At 41.9% G+C, this 26,047-nt stretch overlaps 2 protein-coding genes across 4 annotated transcripts in view; both read right to left on the minus strand.

The window, feature by feature from the left end:
• Nucleotides 1-9,173, minus strand: part of BAZ1B (bromodomain adjacent to zinc finger domain 1B) — a 36,525-nt gene extending 27,352 nt beyond the window's left edge. The window contains exon 1 of one of the 2 annotated variants that reach the window (XM_018557142.1): nucleotides 8,481-9,173. In XM_018557142.1, the coding sequence (XP_018412644.1) occupies nucleotides 8,481-8,599 (119 nt within the window). In that variant the 5' untranslated portion in view covers nucleotides 8,600-9,173. The remainder of the gene's footprint in view (nucleotides 1-8,480) is intronic. The other variant, XM_018557141.1, reaches the window with a different exon arrangement.
• A 10,183-nt stretch (nucleotides 9,174-19,356) lies between these two features.
• Nucleotides 19,357-26,047, minus strand: part of MKS1 (Meckel syndrome, type 1) — a 30,649-nt gene continuing 23,958 nt past the window's right edge. The window contains exons 15-18 of one of the 2 annotated variants that reach the window (XM_018557145.1): nucleotides 25,692-25,825; nucleotides 23,520-23,602; nucleotides 20,355-20,452; nucleotides 19,357-19,592 (exon numbers count right to left, since the gene is read on the minus strand). In XM_018557145.1, the coding sequence (XP_018412647.1) occupies nucleotides 19,489-19,592; nucleotides 20,355-20,452; nucleotides 23,520-23,602; nucleotides 25,692-25,825 (419 nt within the window). In that variant the 3' untranslated portion in view covers nucleotides 19,357-19,488. The remainder of the gene's footprint in view (nucleotides 19,593-20,354; nucleotides 20,453-23,519; nucleotides 23,603-25,691; nucleotides 25,826-26,047) is intronic. The other variant, XM_018557146.1, reaches the window with a different exon arrangement.

A 26,047-nucleotide genomic window follows, 5' to 3' on the forward strand; every position in this document is an offset into this window, starting at 1 on the left:
TCCTTTTTGTTGTTTCCTGAACCCTTACTTTAAAAAAAAAAAAAAAAAAGCATATCTCTGGGAGTAAGCAGATCAGGAGTTTTGATTTATCTACATATACGGAAAAAGGCCGTCCCCCCTAAAGATGAACACCAACAATATATTTTACATGGGAAAAAAAAAAAAACACCCCGCACAAATTCCCTTTAACTAAGACCTACTTACTATAACAAAACATCAGATATTAACCCTTTACTAATCAATTCAGAATAAAAACAATTCAAGTGAATTCATTTTCTGCAATACTTTCACTGGCTTCTAGGGAAGAAAAGCCTTAATCCATGAATACAGAGAGAAAGAAGATGAATAAGCATGCCATGATCTAGAACCTTCCTGTCATCATGGATTTAGGATTAGCCTAAGGCTCAGGTTCGTAAAAGCTCATTTAAAGTAATCAGTGCAAAGTCATCCACGTAGCAGAGCACAACATGAATGCAAAGAAAATCATAGCCGATATCAAAACACTCTGCTAACCACAAATAACTTTTACCAGTGGCAAAATGTTAATGCGTCATTAAACCTATAATGTAAGCAACCATCTACAGCTTACATGAAATAAATGTCTAAAATACAGTTGTGTTGGTGCCAAATACAGAAATAAAGTGGTCACATGTGATACTTGAACCCTGCTGAACTGTAAGATTTTGGCAGGAAAAGGGGGGGGGGGGGGGGTTAAATGTCCCAAACACACAGTCAGAGCCAATTGGCACGGTTGCGATCATATGTTAAAATACGCAAACGATCACATGGGGAAAGGAAGCATATGCCATTCAACATGCTGGTGCTGCCCCTCAAACGGACAAAAAAAAACCCGTCACGTAGGGCGGCTTCCAGTGGTGACGTGAGAAGGTGCGTGGCATTCTGTACGTATACTTACAGAGCGTGCGCACAACACTGTACTGCATATGGCAGCATTACAATTTTAAAATGGCACTAAACTCAGGAGTTAAATCTAAATACATTCAAGTACCTTAATAACAAAAATGTATCTTATTTGTGTATCACTCGACTGTAGATCCTCAAATCATCTCTGAGTTAGTGAGGACACTAATAGCATCAAGTCTAATAGAGGTCTATTAGACGTGAAGATGCTGAGGGACATACTACAGCCAGAGGAGGGGAAGAAAGGTGAGCGGTAACTGCTACAGGACTCAGGTGAGGTTTTATTCATGTTCTACAAGGGTTAATTCTTCATAATCCTGGAGTTCCTTTCAATGGTTTTAGAAAGTCATGAAGGGGTTAAGATAGATGATGATCTGAAGTGGAGCAGGTAAGTAGAACACTTCTTTCTTTACTGGGTTTTTTTCCGTTCATTTTTCGACTCGGAAAGTTAGAGAAAAGGAATCACAGTAAAAATGTAAATCATGGTTATTTCACAAGCATGAAATCCTCTGACTCACTTCCCGAACCAATCTGATGTAAGCAGCACAGCTCTAACCAGGAAGTGTCTGCTTTGTCTCCGTGATGTTGAGCAATACTTCAAATGCAGCTTGATTCCATAAATCTGCAAACGTCAGACTAAAACCCATTCAGCCCAGAGAAGCAGGTCAGAGCTATAGAGGCAGCTGCCTATCAGCTAATGGACAGAACACAGAAAAACAAAACTTCTATTTCAAGTAATGTCCTTTTACAAGGCTTGTCAAATTGCAGGTTGAACACACTTGTTTGGATTCTTTGCAAGGAAGGCTTCTGAAAGGTTTTTTTTTTTTAATCTAGCGACAGTAGCTTCAAAGCTAAAAAAAAGGCCCTTGTGGTGGCCCCCTCTGTTCCGCCCCCTTCTTTCCCCTAGACTGCAAGGGTCAAATGCTCCTTTCATCTAGGGGTGAAGAAATAAGGAGCTATACTAGCCTTATTCCTTGCTCCCCCTGCTCAGGGATAAAAGCGGGCCTGCATTGTGCGTGACAGTGTCGGCATGCGTGGTGTAAGAAAGACTTCAGGAAACTGGGTGTAGAGCACAGCAGCTGCCTGCGGGACCCGAGAAATAAAGTGCTCATTTCTCTCCCCCCAGACTATACAAGCATTTGACCCTTAGAGAGTGTAGGAGAGGGGGCAATGCTGGGGGTAATTTTTTATTGTTAAAGAAAAATTCCAGCCATCAGCTAATACACAATTTAACACATGGTTTCTACCCGCCTCAGGATTTGTAACGTACATCCAATTTTATTTGCACACATTCTTCACAATGAACAGCCACCACCTGACAATCTTCCCGGTTCCATTTTGTGGCTTCCTTATGAACTCTCTGCCTTTTTATTCACTGCAAATTGGCATCATCACTGCTCTCCAGTGAGCTTACCTAGGAGGTATGGGTCTTACAAGAATGGCTGGAGAAAACTACAAACATTTTAACTGCATTTTAAGATGTTTGCTATACAGGGTGTATCACTTCTCAGCACAATATCAATGTAACCAGAGATTCTGCCACCTTGCCTTTGCAAAATGGCCCCCCTGACCTAACGATATTTACCTCGCGATTTGCTGCTGTTCATTCTTCAATCACAGTGGGCACTAAAATCATCCAGTGGCAACTGCCATTGGGTGCTAGGTGAAACATGGCATCTCTCCGTCACATGTCAATGCTCAGGCCTAGTGATGGACCTGAGCACTGCCACATGGTCATATTCTCCCCCACCCCTGAATGCTGACTGCAATGGAATGTGCAAGGTGACCATGTCACTTTGAAGTCCATTTAGAACCTCTTTTATCAGAATTAAATGGGGATTTTCAAAGCAAGTTGGCATGTTAAAGGTCTTAAAAGTGTAATGCATCTCTTTTTAATAGTAAATGTAGCTGCTCCTGCACCCTCCTATAATAATGACAATAATGGAGGGGGTGGGGGGACTGAGCAGGGCTTTTACATAGTTTCTCCAAGCTCCTGCAGATAGAGCCATGTGATGTCCTTCTATAGGGCTGTGGGCGGAGCTTGGGTTGGCTACTCACCGATTGGTTTATCCATGGGCCCAATATCTGAGCAGCTTCAGCAGCCAAGGTGAAAATGCTGAGCTGCTTAAAATGTACAGGGCCATAAAACAAGAAAAGGAGGTAAAAACATGATCAGACTAATCAATGTTAGTAGCCGCTCAGAAGCATTGGGCACTCCAGTACAGGACCGGGCAAATCCCAAGAGCCAGGCAGCCGATGCTTCTTACAAATTACAGATAGCATCTAACTCCGAGGTTCTCTTCTTGTCATGGGAGCTGGCTCCAAAAACAAAAAACAAACCAGCTGGCTCATGGATTCCATATTCATTTTCCACCCTTGTTCTAGCAAAAAATAAATCCATTCCGGTCCACAAACTAAGGAGTCTCAATCGCCCAGCTTACGTGATTTTAAACATTGTTGAACAAGGAGAGCCCTTCATAATACCTACAGCCAATTGATAGGACTTGGTAAACATCCCTCTAACAAAGACCACAACAGATACACAAATGTACAAAGGAATTCAGCTGACCAGCAGCAGCTATAGCTATACACAGTTAGAATTTGGAACTAACTAAATCGATTTTGGTATGCTAGTTCAACTTTCTAATTGTTGAGGAGGTGAAATTGATCGATTTCTACCGCAGTGATGAAAAAATTTGAAGCAGCACGTTGGAAATGTTTTCCTCAACATGAACAAAAGTCTAACAGTGAATGTCATTTTCGTTCAAAAAACGTCATTCCAAAAAGTAAAATATAAAAAACGGCAAACAAAATTTTGAACGTCAAATCACCAAGCCCCGGTTGGCATTCTCGATCGTTCCGACGGCTTTTTGGTACAAACATCCATGTGAAAATCTACCCGCATATACTCTACTTAAGTGCAGTGCCTTTTCATCAACATAGGAAAAAAAAACTCCAAGCACATACTCTACATAAGCCAAAATACAGGACTATTATATTTAGATCTAATCCTCCATGGGGGCCGGCAGGCTACCCGGTCAGATAAAGGTCTCTTCTGACTTGATGCAAAAACACTTCTGAAGGTCTCTTTGTGACAGGTAGTCCTGTCAAACCATCTGAAACAGGGATGGGGCTCATGCACACAGGAGAAGTGATCTGGGAAGTATTTCCCTACGGTAAGAGGATCCTGGGTTTAGACACATTTAGCTGCATTCATTAGCGTGTATATAGCGTTAGCACATTTCACACAGGGCCAGAGCTGTACCAACAGAACAATGAGGCTCTGGGATTTATCTTGCACATCCCCAATAATATGAAAGTAAAATAACTATATTTGCAAGCTAATTTCTTACATTTGTTTTAAACATATGAGGGGGATCAAAAGTGGAGCTGACAGAATCTGGAGCAGTTGCCCATGGCAACCAATCAGCTTCTAGATTTCATTTTCAAAGCTTAAACTGAAGAGATACTCATTGGTTGCTGTAGGCTACTGCTCCAGATTCTCTTTGCTCTCTTTGCTCCATTGTTGATAAAAATCCCACCCAGTGAAGAATGGAAGTTTAAGAACCCCTGTCAGGTTTTTATTGCTGTGTCCCCACTGATAGTTTCACGCTTTCCGAGTCCTATTAGCATCTCTCGCAGATACAGAAGGTGATGGAAATTCTCCACCACAGCAAGAGGTAAGGGTACATTTTCCAATAGGGACATACATTTAAGTGACAAATCTCTAAGGCGAATTCCCCGCACATTGCAGAGATTTCCTCACTTCCTGGCAAGGAAACAAAGAAAATCTCTTCAACTGGACCCAGACAGCAAACAAACTGACGGGTTTTACCCCTTCCATACTCTATCCAAAAAACAAACAAACAAACTTTCCCGGTTCTGATGGGCACACTGGCTGGTTCAAGTTAGGCAAAATTCCCACAGGGCTCAAAGCATTGTACATGTTTATTTCTGTTCACTCAGAACAAATAGTCATCCAAAATCTTTCTAACTTCCAGTAGTTAAATATTCAACACTGCTTTATATCAATGGAAGCTGTGTTTACGTGAACTAGATAAACATAGAACATATGAAACTTACTCAGGCCTACACAAAGTGTTAGCAGCCAAGCGATCACAGCGCTGGTGCTTTTTTCTGCCGCTCTATATTCAGGAAGCACGTTTTCCAAAGTGACTAGAAAGTGTCCACTGGCTCCTTGGACTAAGCGGACCACCTCCGGAATTCTGCAGGCATCTCACCCCTTGAGATAAATGTGTGCATGGGTCATTTACAAGTAAAAGTAACACAAACTGATATTTCAAGCTAACTGAAAAGCCCAGATTTAGGAATTTTTCAGTATGCAAAACCACTACACTTTATCGTAGAATTTAACACCTTAGGAAAAAAACTGATACTGCCGGACCCCATGTGTGTCTATGGGGAATAGGAAGTAATAGATCAGATTGCCCCGGTCTAGCACAATCCGGTCCGTCGAAACAGATCTCCGATCTGTTTGTTTTTCCAGACCTAGGGTGTAAACGGACACTCGTCCAATTACACATGGCTGCCCATAGAGCATCCGATCGGGCCGACAAAAAAAACTAAAAATTGACAGGTGGACCCAATCGGTCCGCTTATGTGAAAAGGGACGTAAAATTATACAGACTGACAATGGTATGCAATATTGTTAACCTCATGAACCAGGATTTTAGCAATGTATTCAGACTGAATAAGCAAAAAATTGTAAGGATTGCTGTATTCTGGTTTAACAAAGTTATAAAAGCAAAATATCATTCACAGCAAAACTGCACCATTCTCAACCACAAAAACAGAGTTCTCCAACAAGCTAAATCAATGGATATGACCCATGCACAAGTAGAAAGGATGCTGACCCTGTAAGCTTTAAACCCTGTCTACAAATACTGGGTGTAGTACAACTGTTTGTCTATATAACTTTGTATTAAACTTTCATATAGTCCGGCTCCATTCCATGCGTGGAAAACTTTTACACGGTACTACAGACGCTGCCATGGATCTGCAGTCCATACTAAGCACAGCAGGCACACAACACTTATAACCCCACATGTAAGAACAATAGAATGGCATTCCAGGCAATGGCCTCTCCCACAAAACAAAGTGAAGAACAGAAGCAGGATCAGCATCACAGATGGGAAGAGCTGCTCTCACACATCATTTGCCTGCTAAGACAAAGCACCGCAAAAGCCCAGTATCACGTCTGGAAGAGAATACAAGTTCTTCGTGATATGTAATGTATATAATGATCTATATTATTCATGAATTGGAGGATCGTTTACTATATATAAAAGCGATCACATTTATTGGCCTGCAGAAACATTTCTAGAACATTGATCTAGACAAGCTTTTGGGAGATCTGGCCCATGTAGTACTTGATTACTGATTGGAACAGAAGGAGGAAGTTCTCCCAGAACTGTTAGTAGAAATTTAGACAGTTTCACGTGGACTAATATGGCCAATATCAGTTTATAGAACATTTTCAGAATGATTGTGAATAAATCCAAGACACATCCTGTGAAACAATGTCATCCTTGTGTGGATGCAAGATTCAGAACTTCTTACAAATGACTTGATGCGCCTGGGCTACATATGGCACAAACAGAGGAGTGTCCTTACAGCAACTGTGCCAGGGTTCAGCGTTCCTCAATAAGAATGATTCAATGATCTGAATAGAAGTGACAGAGCAAGACACCAAGTCACAGGCCACTGTACACAACAAACTACAGCATCACTGGCAGCATCAGGACTGCATGTGAGCATGTTCTGCAAACATCCCTCTCCCCCTTCTCTACATAGGTAAATATCTTTCCTAAACAATCCAAACAAGGAATAAAAGCCAGCAGAGTACAGGAGAAACATTGTAATCAACTTAATGATAGACTAGAAACCTGTGCTCTGATGCCTGAAGGGTTTCATTTATCTAGGTCATGCTATAGCTAATCAGACCTCGAAATACATTGATATGAGAGCTGTCTCCGTCCATCCAGTCCTGACACTTACACAGCTTTGTCATACAGCACAGTCCCACATAGCAAGGGAGGGAACCTGATTTTTCTCTGCTGCAGTTACATAACACTTACAGGCCCCATGTGACTAGACAGTGAAAGGAGAAGCAGCACACTGATGAATTCACCTCTCAGTCACTTTCTCCTGATAGGAGTATACCCCCTTGAACAAATAGCACACCTGACTGGCTCCCTGTGCTGCTTCTTCCTTACCCTCCTTGAGCTCTGCTGTACAGTAGTCTGCAAGTCTAATTCAGGTATCTACAATAACAATATGTTTCATGACAGGGGTGATTACAGGTGCATTTGATTTGTTCTAGAACATTAAAGACACTTCCCCGCTCATCCAAGTAGAGAAGCTACCTGGACGAATGACGAAACGTCTTCAGCATGGCAGAACGAGTCCAGTTAAAGGTGACCTCCACCCCTCTCCTGTATTAGAACTTGCTCACTCTGATTTCACTGCACACCGAGTTCTCATGTATTAGAAGCTACAGGTAGTCACAGCTCTCATTTCCTGTCAGGAGGACATCCATCATCATCTAGAGCTTTCCTTCCTAGCCCAACTGTCCCCATTCATTGGATTTCAGTTCTTACAGAGGCTCAGCCTTACACGTGGACACTACCTAGGTCAGTTTGCATGCCTGTCTAGAAACTCCCACCCACCCAAAACATCATCCACCCATCAAGGCATTTTGATATTTGCATAACTCCTCCCAGGAGCCAGCCTTCTATAGCTTGCATCAGGTCTGATGGCTCTGGAGAGTAGTCCTGAGGCACGGTGCTGTGATGTTTTCAGGAAGCTATATACAGCACCCTGCTGGCCCCTACAACCAGCCATAACCTGTCTGCATTTCATAGAAAAGCAGAGACCCAATGATGATATCACTGTGTAAAATAAGCTATATAATGGCAGAAATCATTTAAAGAAGAACTCCAGGCATAGATAATCGTATGGGGCTACCCCCACATTGCAAGGGTTAAGTGCTTGTTTCCCTCCAACAAGTCTCCTCCTCTGCTCTAGAGATGGCATGTCCATCAGCATCCTCACATTTAATACACTGTATAGGATGAGATGACTCAGGCTGAAGCGGCACTGAAGGGACCGGTCTTACAGGAAGCCGACTCTAAGGTTCAGGTAAGTACAGTGTCTTCATCACTGGACAAAAACAAGTACTTAACCCTTGAAGTGCAGGGGTAGCCCCACAACAAGGGTTACAAATATTTATCCCCAGAGTTCTTCTTTAAACAGATTATCGGGGGGCAGGGAGGTTACAAGATTACTACGAACCGGCTCGGTGATTCTTCATGTGACAAACGTGGGTATGCCTCCATCCCCTCCTGCCTGTATAATACAGATGTCTGCCACACATACTCTCCAACAAACCCAGCAGCGCGATCAGAGCTCCTCTATGTACAGATGGCCACAGCGATGTCCCGTACTGCTCCCGGTGGCACAGCGCTCCCATCCCCCTCCCGTGTTCTCCCCCCTGGTGATACCGAGGTCAGGCTTCCCGCAATGGGCAGTAAGGATACTCCAGGCTCCTGAACGCTTCCTTCGTGTGCTCGACAGTGAACACTTCCTCTCCTTCAGGCGGTGGCTCGCTCATCGGCTTGGCCAGCGTGAAAGGCTTGCGGCCCAGCAGCGGCGCCATCCCGAAAGCAGCGCGAAGGGACGATGCGTGGCTCCGGAGACAGCGGCGGTCCTAGTCAGTGGCTGCCGATGACGTAGCGGGGAAAGAAAACGCTTTCTATGACGGGCAACCCCCTCCGGTTTCCCGCCCGGACTCCTTACACACACAAGAAAAGAAGGGATTGAAAAATGGCGGGAGATTCCCTTCCGCCGCCGGCTCCCTCCTCCTCCTCACCGTCGCACATACAACCATGAATACGCCGACAGGCCGACCACGCCTTCTGTCGTCCTAGTCAATAATTCCATTGGTGTTTAGCGAAGCCGGGTTTTACCGTTCCCGTTTCCGATTGGCCCTCGCCTTCCGGGTATAACGCCCCTTTCCTTTTTACCTTTCTTTAGCAAGGTTGGTTGTAGCGCGCGCAACGGGGTCGCAGATGTCACTAATATTGACGTTTTTTTTTAATTCGAGGAACTTTATTGCGATAAACAAATACGAATGTAATACGCACGCTCCGGCGCTTTTGCCTGTTCGATTTTTATTTCTTTCCCGGGGTAACCAAACCCACCGTGATGACGTTCCTAAGCCTTTTTCCGCACACCAAAGCGGCCTATTAGTGAAGAAGGGCCCCGGTGTCAGGAACAATGACAGCCTGCTGAGACTGGCAGGAGGAGGGGCGGGGCCAGCCTCACTGCTGCTCACATCTCATTGGCTCATCGCTTTCTCTTTGATAACTAGAGAGCTAGATCGGAAGTGTGCGATGGGGCAGAACATCAGGAGATAACTTGAAGAATCAAGAGATAGACTGAACATTCTCATTCTACAATGATGTCATCTGCATGGCAGGAGAGAGATTGTCGTCCTAGAAATTAATATGGCAGGGGGGAAGTTTGACCACCAACCCTCTCTCTCTTTGTATATAAGGCCGACCGCACTCTGAGAATCCAATGAACAACAACATGCTCAGCGGTCTGGGAAAATGATCGCTGATGACCAATAGAAATGAAGGAATGAACATGCTTTCAGCTTGTTGGAAGCTCACTCTCCACAGATGATTATTTGATGGACAAGAGCAATTACATATAAGATATCAAAAACTTTCCCCCTAAAATTGAACACATTATATAAGGTGATCAAAGTCTAGGTCACTATTACTTGTTCACTGAGAGCTCATACCTATGTCATGTCATGTGGGCGTTTTGTGAACCTTGTAAAGAAGAATTCCGGGTAAAAAATGTATCAACCCTTGCAGTAGGGCTACCCCTGCAATGCAAGGGTTAACTGCTCATTTTCATCTAGTGTATAAAAGAAAAAAGTTATACTCTCCTGAACCTCAGCGTTGACGACGCTCCCTCCAGCTTGTCTTGTCCTTCATTCTCTCTGCGTCCTCACATCCTATACATTGTGTAGAACGTGCTGATTCGAGGATCCTTAGACCACTGCAGTGGAGGGGGTAGTGAGGCGGAAGGGAGCGGTCTAGGATTGGGTAAGCATAACTTTTATTTATGTTAGTGCCTAAATAAAAACAAGCACTTAACCCTTGCAGTGCTGGGGTACACCTACTGCAAGGGTTAAGAACATTTCACCAAGAGATTCGCTTTAACCCTTTCGCTGCCAAGGCCTTTCATGTGTCTTTTGCACACGTTATAATCCACATGGTGCCGCGTGTGAGGCTGCGTCATCCATTGGCAGGTCCTTTAACAGGATCTGTGAATGGAGAAACTACAAGTCTCATCTGCTACTGTAGTACTCAGTGGAATACAAGTCCAATTATACTTTATTTTTTCCCCCGGTACTGAACATCTGTACATTGGTATGGACAGGGATGGAAGGGAGAATCTGCAGGGGACCGAGCACTGCACCTGATCAGCAGATCATCATTGCAATGCTTTACTGGCTCCAAAGAAAATAAATAAATATATTTTACACATATATGTGCATTTATTATTTTTTTAAACGTGGACTATGCCTTTAAGGGGTTTATTTATCAAATAAATTGCATTGCTTGTATGTTCAGTGACTACATACAGAAAAGTGGGGTTTTTTTGAGAGGTATAACACCAAAACTTGATTTGATCAATATATAAAATAATTTTTATTGTACATATATTCGATATAACGGTAAAAACATGTATACATTTCATTGCGGTACAGTCTAAGTCAATAACATCTTGTACATATTATTGTATTTCTTGTATGTTCAGTGAAGCTGTAGTAAGAATGGGGCAAAACCAACTGTTCTTAGTGTCATGTTTTACTGTACACGCCCTTTTTTCTAACCTTTAAATTATTTATTTTTTATTTTGAAGAGCTAAAATAAAGGAAAAGTGATGAAAAAAATAATTTTTTTTGGTTAAACCAGTCATGTTTTGCACAATAATCCTCATCATGGCATATAGGTAACAGTAGAAACCCAGCAGAGGTTCTAACCCAAGGATAGGCAGGCCGGCACAACAGCTTTTGTGGCATGGCAAGACTCTTGACAGCCACAGGCATGACTCCTAGTCCTAGTATACTTGTGGTCTCTGGAGGAACACAAATCCCAGCATGTCTGAGGTCACCAAGGAGGACTACTAGACTAGTGTAGAAGGGATTAGGGAACATCCATTTATTTTATCTTAATTAAAACCTGCTGTGTAATCTTTTACTTTCATTTGCAGAGTCCAAGTATTACATATGAATTTGATGAATGATTTAGCTTGTGCAGCTTCACCTTGTGCCTGGCCGTGCTCTCTGTGTGGCTCCATCTCCTTCTCTGGGCCTGAAGGAATTATGTGAAAGGCAGCAGAGGAGGAGATCACTCTGCAGAGGAGGCAGTGCACAGGATACAGGCTGCACAGGGCCCTGGCCGCTGTCCCCTGAATATTGGTGAGATGAATACCGATGCCAACCCCCCCAATGCTAAGTCAAAGCTCCAATAAGCAGAGAAGAAGAGGTTCGCTGATTGCAGAACTATAGCTCTAATCCCCAGTGTGTGTGGGACCTCCGCAGAGAGACCACTGCTTCCCCACAACGAGCAAATGTCCTTCTCTGCCATATGCTGTCGGGAGACAGGCTTTTCTACTCTAAAGGTGGCCATACACTGTACAACCCTCGCAAGACTTTTGTCTTGCGATGGTTGTAAAGTAATTAAAAAAACGTACGATCTGCCCATCTTAGACAGGCAGATCGTAGATGCGATCATCACAAAGACGCCCAGCTGAGGGGCGGGCTTCCGATGACTGCAATGCTGAACGGGCAGTGTGCGCACACTGGCCCGTTCGGCAGTTGTTGAACAAACACGCCACTAACCCGACAAGTATCGTACGATTCTCGGCGGGTTTTCCAGCCTGCTTGTTCGACGGAAGACGTGCGACCGTACAGTAGAAACGGTCGCACGCCTTCCATACACTTTGCGATTCTCGTACGATCGCGGGATTTCCCGCGATTCTCGTACGATAACTGTACAGTGTATTGGCACCTTTAGTAGCTTTCTACTGAAAAGAAACGGTAACACAAGCTGCACATAGATGATTTAATTGATGCTCCCAGAATGCACTAAGACAATTTAAACTGAACGTTCAATTGGGATTTAATGATTTTATTACTATAAACGATCACATGATCAAATACATTTTTTTGTGGGCGCTACACATTTTGACATGACATTTTAAAGTAAAACATTTGATCCTGCATTTCTATTTTTTTTATTTAACCCAAACAAGGATTTTATCTTTGAATAAATATACTGTTCATAGGGCTTCACGTATAAATTTAGGGGAAGAGGTGACATGGAGATATTTCCCAAGGTAAGCAGGTAAGTGTAATTTCATATTTTCTAACCTATAAAAAAATATATCATTAAAATATAAAATAAAATATAAAAATAAAAAGTATCTTTAATATATAAAGTCTTTTATATATAAAATATAATTAAAGTCTCTTATTTTTTGGCATATGTCTAGTGCTAGCAAGCAGAAGCTCTATGGCCGCTGATTAAAAAATAAATAAATTAGGCAAATACCTCATTACTTACCTGTTCCAACGCTGCTCGCTCCCAGCTAAAGAACTCTCGCCTCCCGAACGGCTGTGAAGGTGGAAGTGTGCGGATGCAAGCGCAGTAGAGCGGAGGGGAGAAAACAGACACTGAAAAATCTGCATGCACTATTTTTTTCACATTGCGCTGGAATGGAGGGCATTCCTGTACCTCGTGTTCCATTGCGGGTGGGGGGCATGTCTGCGGTGCCATTGACATGAATGGCACTGACATGCCCCATCCCAGAACGCTGCCCTGCTCGATCTATGCGATACAGTGCGTTCTGGGCGCGAACCGCACTGGATATGGTGTGACTGGGCCCTCAAGCTCAATGGACGCACCTGGGAGCGCACACATTGGACAGACACCGCGGCACCCGAGGAGTCTGTAGTGGATCAGAGACTGGCACTAACATTGGAGGGACTGTCGGAAACGAGTGGAAGAAGGAAGACAATCGCAGCAACAGGCTTAAAAAAAATAACTGATGTCTAACTTCGTGCTGAACGTCTCCACTTTAGGCGCTGCATACTTGACAAGCATTCTAGCCAATAATGTCCATTCCAGTGTTTGTTCCTGTCCACATGTCAGACCTGTTATCTGGCAGTGACTTTGCACTTGTTAAGAAAGACACACCCAAGTAGTTGTTAGTTTAATGGCTATAATTAGCTATCGGCAGGCTAAGGTTTGATTACGACACAAATATTGGTTACTAGGATGTAGAAATGATTCAATGAGTATAGTCAGGGAATTGTTAGCGGACCTTAGAGATTGATTATCACAGCATGAAACTAGCGCTGCCTCTAAATGTCTTCCTGAGTATGATGGACAGGGAGACATCTGACTTGTCTTTTACAGCACTCCAACCGCCAATGTTTCTGATGCAGCTCACCCAATAGACAGAAGTGTTAACACCTTCCTTTGCCTTCCCTAAGCCCCCTGCACACCTATGCAATCGCTTAAAGGAGAACTATGGGGTCAGTGTTTTTCCCCATAGTTCTCCTTAGGGTAACGGGAAGACACAAACTAGCGTCCTCCCGTCACCCTAGGCTCAGTATACCGCGAGCTACAGCTCGCTGTATACTGAGACGCCGCAGCTGGAGCGGATCCCGACATCAATGTCGAGATCCGCCCAGCTGCGTGAGTTACAGCTGGCTCTGCCTATCTAGAGGCAGAGCCAGCTGTACCCGCCCCCGTCCGTTCCGCCAGAGCTAGCGGGGAGAGGGGAATCCAGCCCCTCCCCCTGCCACGGCAGAGAGCCGTGACAGGATCGAGAGGTGGGCGAACCCGGGATGTGTTGGCTCACCTCCCGATCTACTGAGCCGACCTGTGACAGTCTCATTGTCACAGGTCGGCTAGAACTATGAGGTGAGTGGAAATCACTCATCTCATAGTTCCCCTTTAAATGCAAATAGCATATGCTACACTGTGCCGTGCAGTGTATCACTATTCCAAATGGCAGCCTAATGCACAAATATAGTATCTTGCTTTGCAGTGCAATAACAATGTGCTGAAGATCCTTTTGTACCTGCGTTATGGTGCCTTGCCAGCACATTTAAAATTAATGTGTTGTCTTAATGCAAAACATGTTAATGAATGACTTAATGCAATGCAGCAGAATGCTAAGGTGTGAAGGGGGGCTTACAAGATCAGGACTGTTGCACAGAGATTTTCCAACAAGTGATAATGGAAAAACTTGCCATCATCTTTGAGCATATTTTAGAAATTTACCCAGCTACAGAGCCATTTTATCTTGCCAAGTCAGGAATGCTAAATAAGGTGTAAGAATAACACTCAGAATTATTTTTCATCGGGCAGAGTTGTCATGTGGGGAATACTTTATAGTGTGTCTAGAGTAGTTAAAATAACATTCATATACAGAAGTTCTCAGATGCATAAAAAGTGAATTAAGTAATTATTCCTTCAATATATCCAATCTATATGGAAACAGACTTGGGCATTGCAGTAACGCACCTTAAGCACGTCGGTGCATTGGGCCAAATTATTCTGAATGGGACCACAACAAGCCTCCACAATGCATCTGTGTTGCAGAGCACTACAGTGTGATGTTGTGCTCTGCATCAGTAAAAAAAAAAAAAAAAAGTGAAGTTGCTTTTTATTTATTTCTCCATTCTTTTGCAGACAGGAACAAAAGGGACCCTCTTTATAAGGCCAATGTAACTTTGAATGCCATCATGTAATACCGCATTATGACCACTAGATGAAGCAGAGGAGAACAGGAAGTATATATGCATTTGCTGTGCTTCCCAGCTCCATCTTGTGGCCATAATGAGGTATTTTACAATAGTATGTTTGAATTGGAAAGAACACGCGTTTTGGGCTCCGATCTTAAAAAACAAACATTCACAGAGTTTCTCACAGCAGATGGAATATGCAGCACAGTGTGGAGCCATCTGGAATACTGCTTCATAGTGCAAGAAGGAGGCGGTAAAGGACCATTTTCACGCTGATTTAGTGCATTAATATTCAAGTGATTGTGCGATTGGTGAAGGAAGAGCGGGTAGCAAGGTTCAGACACAGAATTGGGATACGCCTTTTAGTAGCACACCAAATGAAGCTTTGAGGCTAATTTAAAGTCAAAACTTTTTAGTAGGTTTAGATAATTGGGCTTTTATTGAATGTTTTGTTCCCATGAGAGAAATCTGCTCTTTATTTGTCCTGTTGACCACTGGCGCTAATAAATTGAGGGTAAATTCAAAATTTTGAGTTGTCACCTGAACAGCAAAAGAGGGAAAATTTTCCAGTGGGGACAATTCGGATAACAACCAATTTCCCTCACGGAGGAGAGATTTTATCTCATCTTACCTATTATGTCTGCAGGACTGGAAGTTAAGAAAATCTCCTCAATGGGGCACAGATGACAAAAAAAAAAACCCCAAAAGGGGCATTAATCTTTAGGTTCCGTTCACACCAGGGCGGTTTTGGTCGCGTGGATTTTTCCGCGCTGAACTGCCAATAGTAAAAACCACATTTACTCCTAAGGGGCCCGTTCACGCAATCGCGTGTTTCAATCCAACTGCTCCCTGAGCTACTTTTTCTCACGTTTTCCAATAGATTTCAATGGCAACATGCTGATCAGCATGGTTTTGGGTGTTTTTCGTTACATTTCAGCGCTGAAACGTGATCAAAAATCGCGCTGAACCGCTGCGGCCCTGGTGTGAATGGGGCCTTAAGCATTACAATACAGATGTTTATTTTTCAATTGGGAATTCAAATATTTATACCAGTTTATAACAGGATCTCCTATAAATTGCACACGTGTTTACAGATTTAAGGGTTTTTCTTTTATAAGGTTTATCCAGTACACTCACAAGATAATAGGACTTTGTTCTTACCATAAAATCTTTTTCTTGGACTCCATTGAGGGACACAGCTTTGAAGAATTCTGGGAGAGCTATGCTTCTGCATTCAGGAGAAATGGACAGTATGTAAAAAAGTTAAAACCCTGTCACTTTAGGGACATAAACCCTCCCACATCACAGTTGTAGCAAGCAGTATGAAAGGAAATGAGGGGAGGGAACAGTCTCTTTCTGAGAAAAGGATTTTACTGTAAGTACAAAATCCTATTTTCTCTATCCTCCATTGACGGAAACAGCTCTGAAGAATTCTGAGACATAGGAACCTTCAAAAAACTGTCCAAAACAGAGGGGTGGGCACCATAAAAACTAGAAGAATCAGCCCAAACACGCAAACAGTCGCGTAAAGAACTTTTTTGCCAAAACTAGCATCAGAAGAGGCAAAAACATCAATTTGATCAAACGTCGCAAGAGTGTGAACAGAAGAGCAAATTGCGGCCTTGCAATTTGATTAACAGAACCTTGATTCTGAAATGCCCAGAAAGTACTGACTGCCTTAGTAGAATGAGCAGAAAAAGGAGGAACCTTATCCTGCAATTCATAAGCTTGAATGACAACCTGACAAATTCACCTAGAAATAGTGGATCTAAAAGCTGAACAACCTTATCTTGGACCTTGCGGTGGAACAAATAAAGAATCTGAATGCCTAAAAGGGAGCTGAGGCTGACAGATAAACATCCAAACAATGAGGAGAAATTTCCTTAGGATGAACAGGAGCTGGACAAAGTGAAGGTAAAACAATGTCTTAATTTAAATGAAGGCTGAAACCACCTTGTGTAAAAAGGAAACCTGCGGTCTTAAAAAAACCTTGTTCTTATGAAGAACCAAATAGGGTTGTCCACAAATCAAAACAGACAACTCGGAAACCCTTCTAGTCGAAGTAATGGACACAAGAAAGCATAACAAAGACAAAGAAATGACTTGGGTAGTTTCAAAAGGAGGAGGAACAGATAAGGACAAGTTTAAATCCCACAGAGGAAAAAGGAGACCTAACAGGAAGAACCACACATGGAAATCCCTAAATAAAAAGCACAAAAATCAAGGAATTAAAAACAAGGGGACGTCAAAAAAAAAGGACCAACAAGGCAGATATCTGAGCCTTTTTGGTACTTAGAGCTAAACATTGATCCAACCCAACAAAATTTGTGATACAGAAAAAGCATATGGGGAAAATTCCAAGGACTCAAACCAACAAAAATAAACCTTTCCCATACAGTGATAAATTATGTGAGTCGATCTACGAGCCTTAAATATTCCACAATCAACTGTTAGTGGTATTATAAGAAAGTGGAAGCAACTGGGGACAACAGCAAGTCAGCCACGAAGTGGTAGGCCACGTAAAATGACAGAGCGCGGTCAGCGCATGCTGAAGCGCACAGTGCGCAGAAGTCGCCAACTGTCTGCAGAGTCAATAGCTACAGACCTCCAAACTTCGTGTGGCCTTCAGATTGGCACAACAGTGCGTAGAGAGCTTCATGGAATGGGTTTCCATGGCCGAGCAGTTGCATCCAAACCTTACATCACCAAGTGCAATGCAAAGCGTCAGATGCAGTGGTGTAAAGCACGCCACCACTGGACTCTTGGGAAGTGGAGACGTGTTTTCTGGACTGACGAATCACGCTTCTCTGTCTGGCAATCTGATGGACGTGTCTGGGTTTGGCGGCTGCCAAGAACGGTACTTGCCTGACTGCATTGTGCCAAGTGTAAAGTTTGGTGGAGGGGATTATGGTGTGGGGTTGTTTTTCAGGGGTTGGGCTTGGCCCCTTAGTTCCAGTGAAGGGAACTCTTAAGGCTTCAGCATACCAAGACATTTTGGACAATTTCATGCCCCTAACCTTGTGGGAACAGTTTGGAAATGACCCCTTAGGCCTTGTTCACACCAAATGCAGAGCAGATCCGGTCAGGTTTCTGCACACGCACACTAGTCTTTTAGATGCGTTTTTGGCTAAAATAAATAAATGTAAAGTTTAAAATGGGCTTTCGCTGCGTTCCAGACATTTCATTTGCATGCGTTTTTGATGCGTTTGCAGATCCAGAGCAGGTAAAATAGGGCCTGCTGGAGTTTTTTCACCTGCTCTGGACCTGCACACTGCGATGTGAACTGGAGTAAAAAATACCATTGGAATACATTGGACGCAGTTTTGATCCGGTCTGCAACTGATCTGCTCTGCGCTTGGTGTGAACAAGGCCTTATTGTTAAAACATGACTGCGCACCAGTGCACAAAACAAGGTCCATAAAGACATGGATGAGCGAGTTTGGGGTGGAGGAACTTGACTGGCCTGCACAGATTCCTGACCTCAACCCGATAGAACACCTATGGGATGAATTACAGCAGAGATTGCGAGACCAACATCAGTACCTGACCTCACAAATGCGCTTCTTGAGGAATGGTCAAACATTCCCATAGACACAGTCCTAGACCTTGTGGACGCCTCCCCAGAAGAGTTGAACATGTTATATCTGCAAAGGGTGGGCCAACTCAATATTGAACCCTACGGACTAAGACTGGGATGCCATTAAAGTTCATGTGCGTGTAGGTGCCCCAATACTTTTGGCAATATAGTGTGTGCGTGCGTGCGTATATAAAGCGAATATTTAATAATATATCTAAATTTCTAATATAATAAAAATCTACAATTGCAATGTCCATCTATAATGTAATCTATTCAAATAAATACCAATCCCCCCTCCAAAATCAATAAGGCAGAGACAAGGAGGACACAAGGAGACAGGGTCGGTCGAGGTGGGAGCATCAAATGACCCTCAATAATCACCTACAGGGATATATAATATCTGCCATAGCAAGGTTGTATATATAATCTATCTATCTATCTATCTATCTATCAATCAATCAAAAATAGATAGAAGAAAAACCTTGCAGACACAGTTTTATGTGAACCGAGAAATCGCAGAATTATAAAATAATAGCAGAATCCTCTAATTATAAAGAGGAATGCATAGCCTCAATGAAGAAGGCAAGCGTTCCTTTCTGATGCTGAGTGAATCTGTCACAGCCCAGGTACTCTGCAGTGCAGTGTATTAAGAGTCGGGCTAGTTATAGATCACGGACATCTAAAAACCTACCCTCAGAGACCTTAGACACCATTTTACTGCAGCTGTGTAATGTGATATTCCAAAGATCATTATTACAGCAGTACAGTGGCAAAGAGTGACTTTTAAAGTTGTAGAACATTTAGGTCTTTTAAATGTGACCTTAGACTCTGATAAGCCCAGAGCAATCTTCCACAACCACCAAAGTGAAGAGTAATGTTCCCACAAGGATCCAAAACAACATTAAAGACTTGGTGGGAAATCAGCCCCAGCCCCACATAACTGAGAAACCCCTTTTCTGCAGTTACTCTTTAGTAATAAGAAGTATAGAGGCATATGCATACAAAAACACTTTATATATATATTTAGGATAGCAGTACAAAATGTAAGGTGCAATAATTTTTATATTTATAATATGTACACATTTCAAAGCTTGTCCGTAGGCTGCAACTGCTATTACAAACAGTGGTTTTAGGCCGTTGACTGCTCAAGTGATGTCTTTGAAGTGGTCAAAATTGCCTTTGGAAGGCTCTCTCTAGCCAGCTGCATTCGTCGGCGAGCTCTCTGGAAAGCATCTGTTAATAATAATAATTAAAAAAAAAGTTGGGGTTGGTTTTTAGGTAGAGATACTGTATGGCAAAAAAATAACCTTAAGAAATATAATTAACAAATATACCTAATGAGCTTCAATATGAATAAATTATATAAATGCATAACATGTCATATTCATATTAAACACAAGTACATTTCATATTAGAACAAAATATATACCACAAGCCTATTTGAAACCCTTGCTGCCAACTTACGTTAATTAAAAGAATTCTACCCTGAAGAACTTCCAGTTCTAGTGCACGGACAGAGCTGCAATGGAAGGAAGGATGTGTGCAGGCAGAGCCACTGACTGGCTGTCTCCGTGTAAGCAACAATGCTCCCTTCCCCAGCACCAGAACAAGAGTTGCCCAAAAGGTCATTATTACAGCCCTCTCCTAATTTTACATAAACAGCAATGGTGGGAGAGGTAAGTTTTTAAAAAAAGCTTTATTGTATTTAAGGCTTTGTATCTGTATCCAATCACTCCTTGCACCATATTATGCATGGTGCAAGCTGGAACGTGAACAGTAATAAAAAAAAAAGGTAGGCAGACAAAACAAAAAAAGGGGGAGGGGGGGTACTTTCATGCTCCAGAGGAAAGTTTTAAGAGGAGCAATTTATTTTCAAGCGTGAAGGTCCGTGTTATCAATTAACATTTCCACACTTAAAGATGTACCTGCTACACCAAAAATGACCACTAGGTGGGCTAGTTCAATATATAAAAGTCTACGAACTGAAATACATACCAAGGACATTGAGAATAGAGCTTTGCTGACTGGAGCCTCCCAGGCGATCCAACACGCTTTGCATTCTTCTCCTTAGAGAACTGCTGTCGAGGAAGGCCCTAAGCAGCAATACACACATAAATGGAGAAAAGGTACAACTCAGGAGGTAAATGACAACAGGCATGCTGAACACAAAGCACAGCTAAACAAACTATGATCTGTTTTCTGTAAAAAAAACACCTTTAATAACAGTTATGTGAGGCCATGTGAATGTGTCTAGAGATTAGCAGCACAGAACCTGTTTAAATAAAAGGTGTAGGGTTAAAGTTTTAAAGACAGCCGACTTGCTGTGGTGCAGTTACAGTATTTCAAATACTGCAAACCTTTTTTCTCCACTAACAGCACATTAGGCTGCAAAACTAAGTTCTATACGTATCAGATACAATACAACTTTCTGCAAACTGTTTGTGTCCTTTTATACATATAGGTGTGCATGATATTAGCAGCTCTTCTTCGATATTAACATTAAAGGCCAACTGAACATTCAGTTTAAATCAGCTGGATTCAGGTGCATCAAAACAAAGGTGTGCAAAAGTCTTAGGGCCCATTTACATCTTACTGTTGTGGTAGTTCGCAACAATGCACTTTACATATGTTGTATTGCCATTCATTTTGCGTGGCACACCAAGGCACTAAGGCAACACACAAACTCTCATTGCAGTACACTATAACACATGGCAACACAGCATAGTATGTTGTATTGCATTAGAAAGGCTGTGACACCTCAGATTTTTTTGAGGTTTTGGTCCATTGGCAGCCATTATTTTCAATGAGCTGCCTGAAAGCAAAGCATGTTAACACGCATTAGCACATGTGTTAACACACAGCAGAATTATAAATGGGTCCTTACAGTTTGTTGTCTCTAAAAAGCACCCTGTATATTTATTTATTTTAAATATATTTTACATGCTGAAAATAGTGGAAAATTTGAAATAGGACCCTGCCCTAACATATGAACACCTAGACTGCACATTCGTATGTAAATGGTGATTGGAGGAGTACTTATCAATAATGATGTCTTCATATAACTAAGGAAATAAATTACTGACTCCCCTGTACCCTATGGGATGACTCCACACCTCAACTAGATACAAATATGTGAATAAGGAAGGGTTAGAGTAGGATGCCTTAGTGTGCTCAATTTTGGTATTTTGGAGCTAAAAGAAAATAACCTCTAGTGCTTTTTATAATCTCTAATTAGCCTAGAATATTTAATTTTTCAGAATCCAAAATTTTAGCAAGCATGGGGGGGTGGGGTGGGAGGGAGGAGGACAAAAGGGAGAGGAAGGGTAGGATGTACTGAATAGCACTATCTATGCGGGCTACCCTTTAATGTTTGGGGTTATTTTTATAAGAATTAAGGATATAAGAGGATACACTTAATAATAATTTATATATAGAGGTATACCACCTCACTCTGATTGGTAAGGGGTGTTTGTTTTGAAATACGATATAGGATGGGAGATGCACAGAATATTAGGTTCATAGAGTAGTGATCAACCTATGACACTAAACCACTGAACTCAATTCATAATATTTTATATAAAGACACACTTTATCACTTTTAGATTAGCATAAGATGCTTATTTTTTGTATTAGGTCACAATACGTGGGACGTTTAGAATATTGGATTCGTAAAGTAGTGAATCACGATAGACACAAACTCACCGTTTATTAAAGATTTGAAAAATTAAATATAATAGGTAGTTAATTATAAAAGTAAATTGGAATATATAACTCACATTAAGAAGAAAACAGAAAAGCTAGCACCATATAGATACAGATCAGGCTTTGAATAGGGGGAAAACACGCAGGTTAGAAGAATTTAAACCAATATTGTGATATGTTTTTGTCTTAATGTCGGTATTTATGGGATTATGTTAGTCTGTGTTTTAATGTTTACTGTTTAGTTAGTCATGTATAATTTCTGAAATGTAGATTTTTGTGTGAAATTTTTTTTTTTTTTCATAAATACATTTATAACAAATGGTGATTGGATAACATATTTGGTATCGCTGCATACGCCAGAATAAAACAAATAATTCTAAGGCCATTTATTTCAATTATCTCTAAACTGATGAGCTGTAAAGGTTTTTACCTACCGCACTTCAGCGCTTGTGCCTTCTCTGTCACAAGGCCGAAACTCCTTTTTCAACTTTAGTGGGACCCACTGTCACCGCTCGAGCATTGAGTATCTTTCTAAGTCCATGTTACCAGAGGTTCCTTGCTAACAGTGCAACCACTGCACCCAGCTACTAGTGCGTCCTGCGTTACCACTGTCAATAGTGCTACCCTGCTATGAAGTGCTACCTTGTACCATCAGTGATACCCATACTACCTGTGTCAACAGTTCTGTATGATACAGTTTAATGCAGTCACCTCTACAACTCACCGGCATCTACCCTCCTCTGCATCCATGAGTACCGGTTGAGTGACCTGGAGGTAGCTTGTAGCTAAATCCAAACTCCTGTGAGGGAGTTCCTGGTGGGACCCTAGCTATCTCTTAGACTACAATCTCAGGGTAAGCAGGTGCGGCAAAGACAAGGGTTTACACGACAGTCACCTACAGACGATATTGGGTATCGGAATTATCTACCAATTTGCGGGCACATGCAATTTAAAGCCTTCAAATATTTAATATCTATTTACTCGACGCAGTCTCGTTTATCCAATTTTACAAAAACTAAATGGAAATTATAAAATGCTCCGGCGGTAAAAGAGTTAATAGATTCACTAGAGCTGTACTTTTTGAACTAATGTATTGGGGCAATTTAAAACATTTGAGACACTTTCTATTAGAGTAGAGGAACTATTTGTCAAAGTGCAGCCACTTTTAGGTTCCTGATGTTGGATTGGCTTGGCTGCTTTCCCATCATCATTGAGAAGGATGAGCGAGTCAATATACATTTCTTTTTATTTTATAGAGGATTTAAAAGATGTCAACCCACAGCAGCTGGTTACAGTTGGGCCCCAAGATATTCATGTAATGGTCCCACAGTGCACGCTGCGAGATGTCATTAGCTCATGGCTGTAGTTATGTCATTACACTACTGGGATCAGCTAAGACAGTTCTTATTCATCTTTTGAAACAGAGCTAATATAGCTGTATAAATTGCTTACTCTTACCTTGACTGGTGTATAGAGTGAAAGCGAAATGTCACCTTGCCAGTTGTCTCTGTTCTGAATCCAAAGCGACTCAGCCGCTCTCCCTGCAGGGAAACGTTATTAGAAATTACAACATATTTCTCACTTGTCTATTTATCCAAGATGTGACTTTGAGGATAGGTCAAATAGGCTGATGTTGTAGCCGATTTCAAGTGCCAAAATTGTGCACCAAAGCAAGGAAACTATAACCGCTACCTAGCAATTAATGCAGCTGAAAGCAAATCAGTAAGTCCTGTCAATTTGTCTTAATTTAAAGGATAAGTATACTTTCCCTTATATACCAAAATTTTCTCTGCAAATATTTTATTTGGCAAGTCTGAAAGACTACTTACATGGGTCAACGTTCCTTTCCACAATCTGTCACGTTTAGGGTAATGGTTCTTCCTAAACTAGCCCATGCAAACCCCCTCAATGGAACCAGCAGGCAGGTGTGGTTTACAGTGATTCAACATGCCCCACGCCTGTAGTAATTCACCCATCCACCCTTGCAAATAAAGTCATTGTTGTTTTGGGCATGCCATGGCCCACTCTGTGACAGTGCCTGCAACACCAGCAAAGAGCTCTGGATAACAAAAAGATCAGCAGCTATGGGAACAAAATCTGCAGCTTATCTCCCCTGTACACACATATTTCTAGCTCTTCAGATCCTGTGTAGCATACCCGGCAGCTCAGATGAGCAGCAGTTTTGCTGTCTGCTGTAAACACATCCCCACTTCCCCAGGCTTGAGGCTTCTGCACAGGTGAGCAAGGAAAGGAGGGGGTCAGGGAAGCTGCTGGCAGCTACTACATTAACATGCAGATGTCTCTGTACTGATTGCCGGTTGGGAAGGAACAGAGTTTGAAGCTGATTGCATTTAACTGGGGGGCGGAGTTTGCAGTTACATTAAATTGGAAATTTTCAACAGTTTCTTCAAAGTTAAAGAGTAGCGCGCTGCGAGTAGATTTAACAGAATTTTGGTAAAAGTACACTTGTTCCTTAACCCTTTTGTTACCCCACCGGGTGTCAGCAAGGAGAGTGGAGGATGAAGAGTAATTGCCCCTGCAGTAAACGAAGCCGGAAGCTTTTCATCACTTCTAGTTTCAGAACAGTCGTTCCCTAATGTCGCCTTAAAGGGAATCTGTCACCTCCAATGTGCTGTCAACTCCCTATGTGATAGCAATAAAGTTAATTTATGAAAAACTAAAGTTAAAAGAAGAAAAAAAAAGCCTCCACATACATGTACATACAACTTCAATAAAATGTCGGTTGTGCTCGCGTACTAAAGCGATGATTGCATCAAACACATATTCGGCATCACTGAATATGGCAGAATGGGAGCAATAATTCTAGGGCCATCATTCACTGTGAACTCTAAACTGATAAGCAATAAAAGGCATCACATATGGGCGATTCTGGGTATCGTAGTTTTTCAACATTTTACGGGCACATGCAATTTTGAGGCATGTCATGTTTCATATCTATTTACTCAACGCAACCTTATCTTTTCAATTTTACTAAACTGGGTATTATATTCTGTTTGTGTGCACTAAAATTAATAGAAAATACAATTTTAAAGGAACATTTGGGTTTGATAAATAGTTGTACTAATATCATGTGGCATAAAACAATTTCAACTGCCAACATATTATTCTACAGGGTCTCTGCTTTCAGGAAATGCATACATTTCATACCCAAAAACACACGAAATAGCACCGAAAAGTGATAAAAAGGATTCTTTTTTGTTACCGATAGAAAGTTTAAATCTAGTTGGGGATGGATCAAACGGAGAGAGAGAAAGGGTTACACAGCCTAAGTTTAAGAATACAATCCCCCTTAGACTGACCATGTAAGGAGCTGTTTAGATTCAGGCTGGAAGGAATTATAGAAAAACTAGGCCTGTCAGAGCCATTTTGGCAATATTTTCATGTGAAAATGCAAAAAAATAATATTTATTTTCATTTAGATTATTTCTACTGAAAACTTTTTAAATTTGTTACAAACTGTTTCTCTTCAAACCCCCTTCAACCACCCACCCCTAAAGCATAACGTATCTCAATGTTGGCTTCAGACGTTACATCTCCATGGATAATTAATTTACCAAATGGCAGTCAAAGTTTACCAAATACAGTACACAGCCTTAATATATACTTTACCTGGAATGTCCCAGGTGTCCTGGCATAAGTTAAATCTTCCAATTCTGGGGATCCCCCAATGAAAAACCTTCTAAGCTCAGACACTGTTCCAAGTTCTACAGGCAGCCATGTTTGTGCAGCAATCTCATGCATTCCTTGGGATAAGGTAAAAGCAGAAGTCTGTTTAATTCTACAAATTATGAGGCCAGAAGTTCTGATAAGTCCAATCATTATTATTATATTCAAAGCAAACTTTTCATCGGCTATGTTCACACCATTTCCGGACCAGATCTGCAAACGCAGTGCAGTGCATTTTTGCAGCGATTTCACCTTGTTCCGGTGCATTTATTTTTAGCTTAAAATGGGCTTTGAGGCTC

The sequence above is a fragment of the Nanorana parkeri genome, unplaced genomic scaffold (assembly GCF_000935625.1).
Source record: "Nanorana parkeri isolate BGI_ZX_2015 unplaced genomic scaffold, ASM93562v1 scaffold269, whole genome shotgun sequence".
Classification (NCBI taxonomy): domain Eukaryota; kingdom Metazoa; phylum Chordata; class Amphibia; order Anura; family Dicroglossidae; genus Nanorana; species Nanorana parkeri.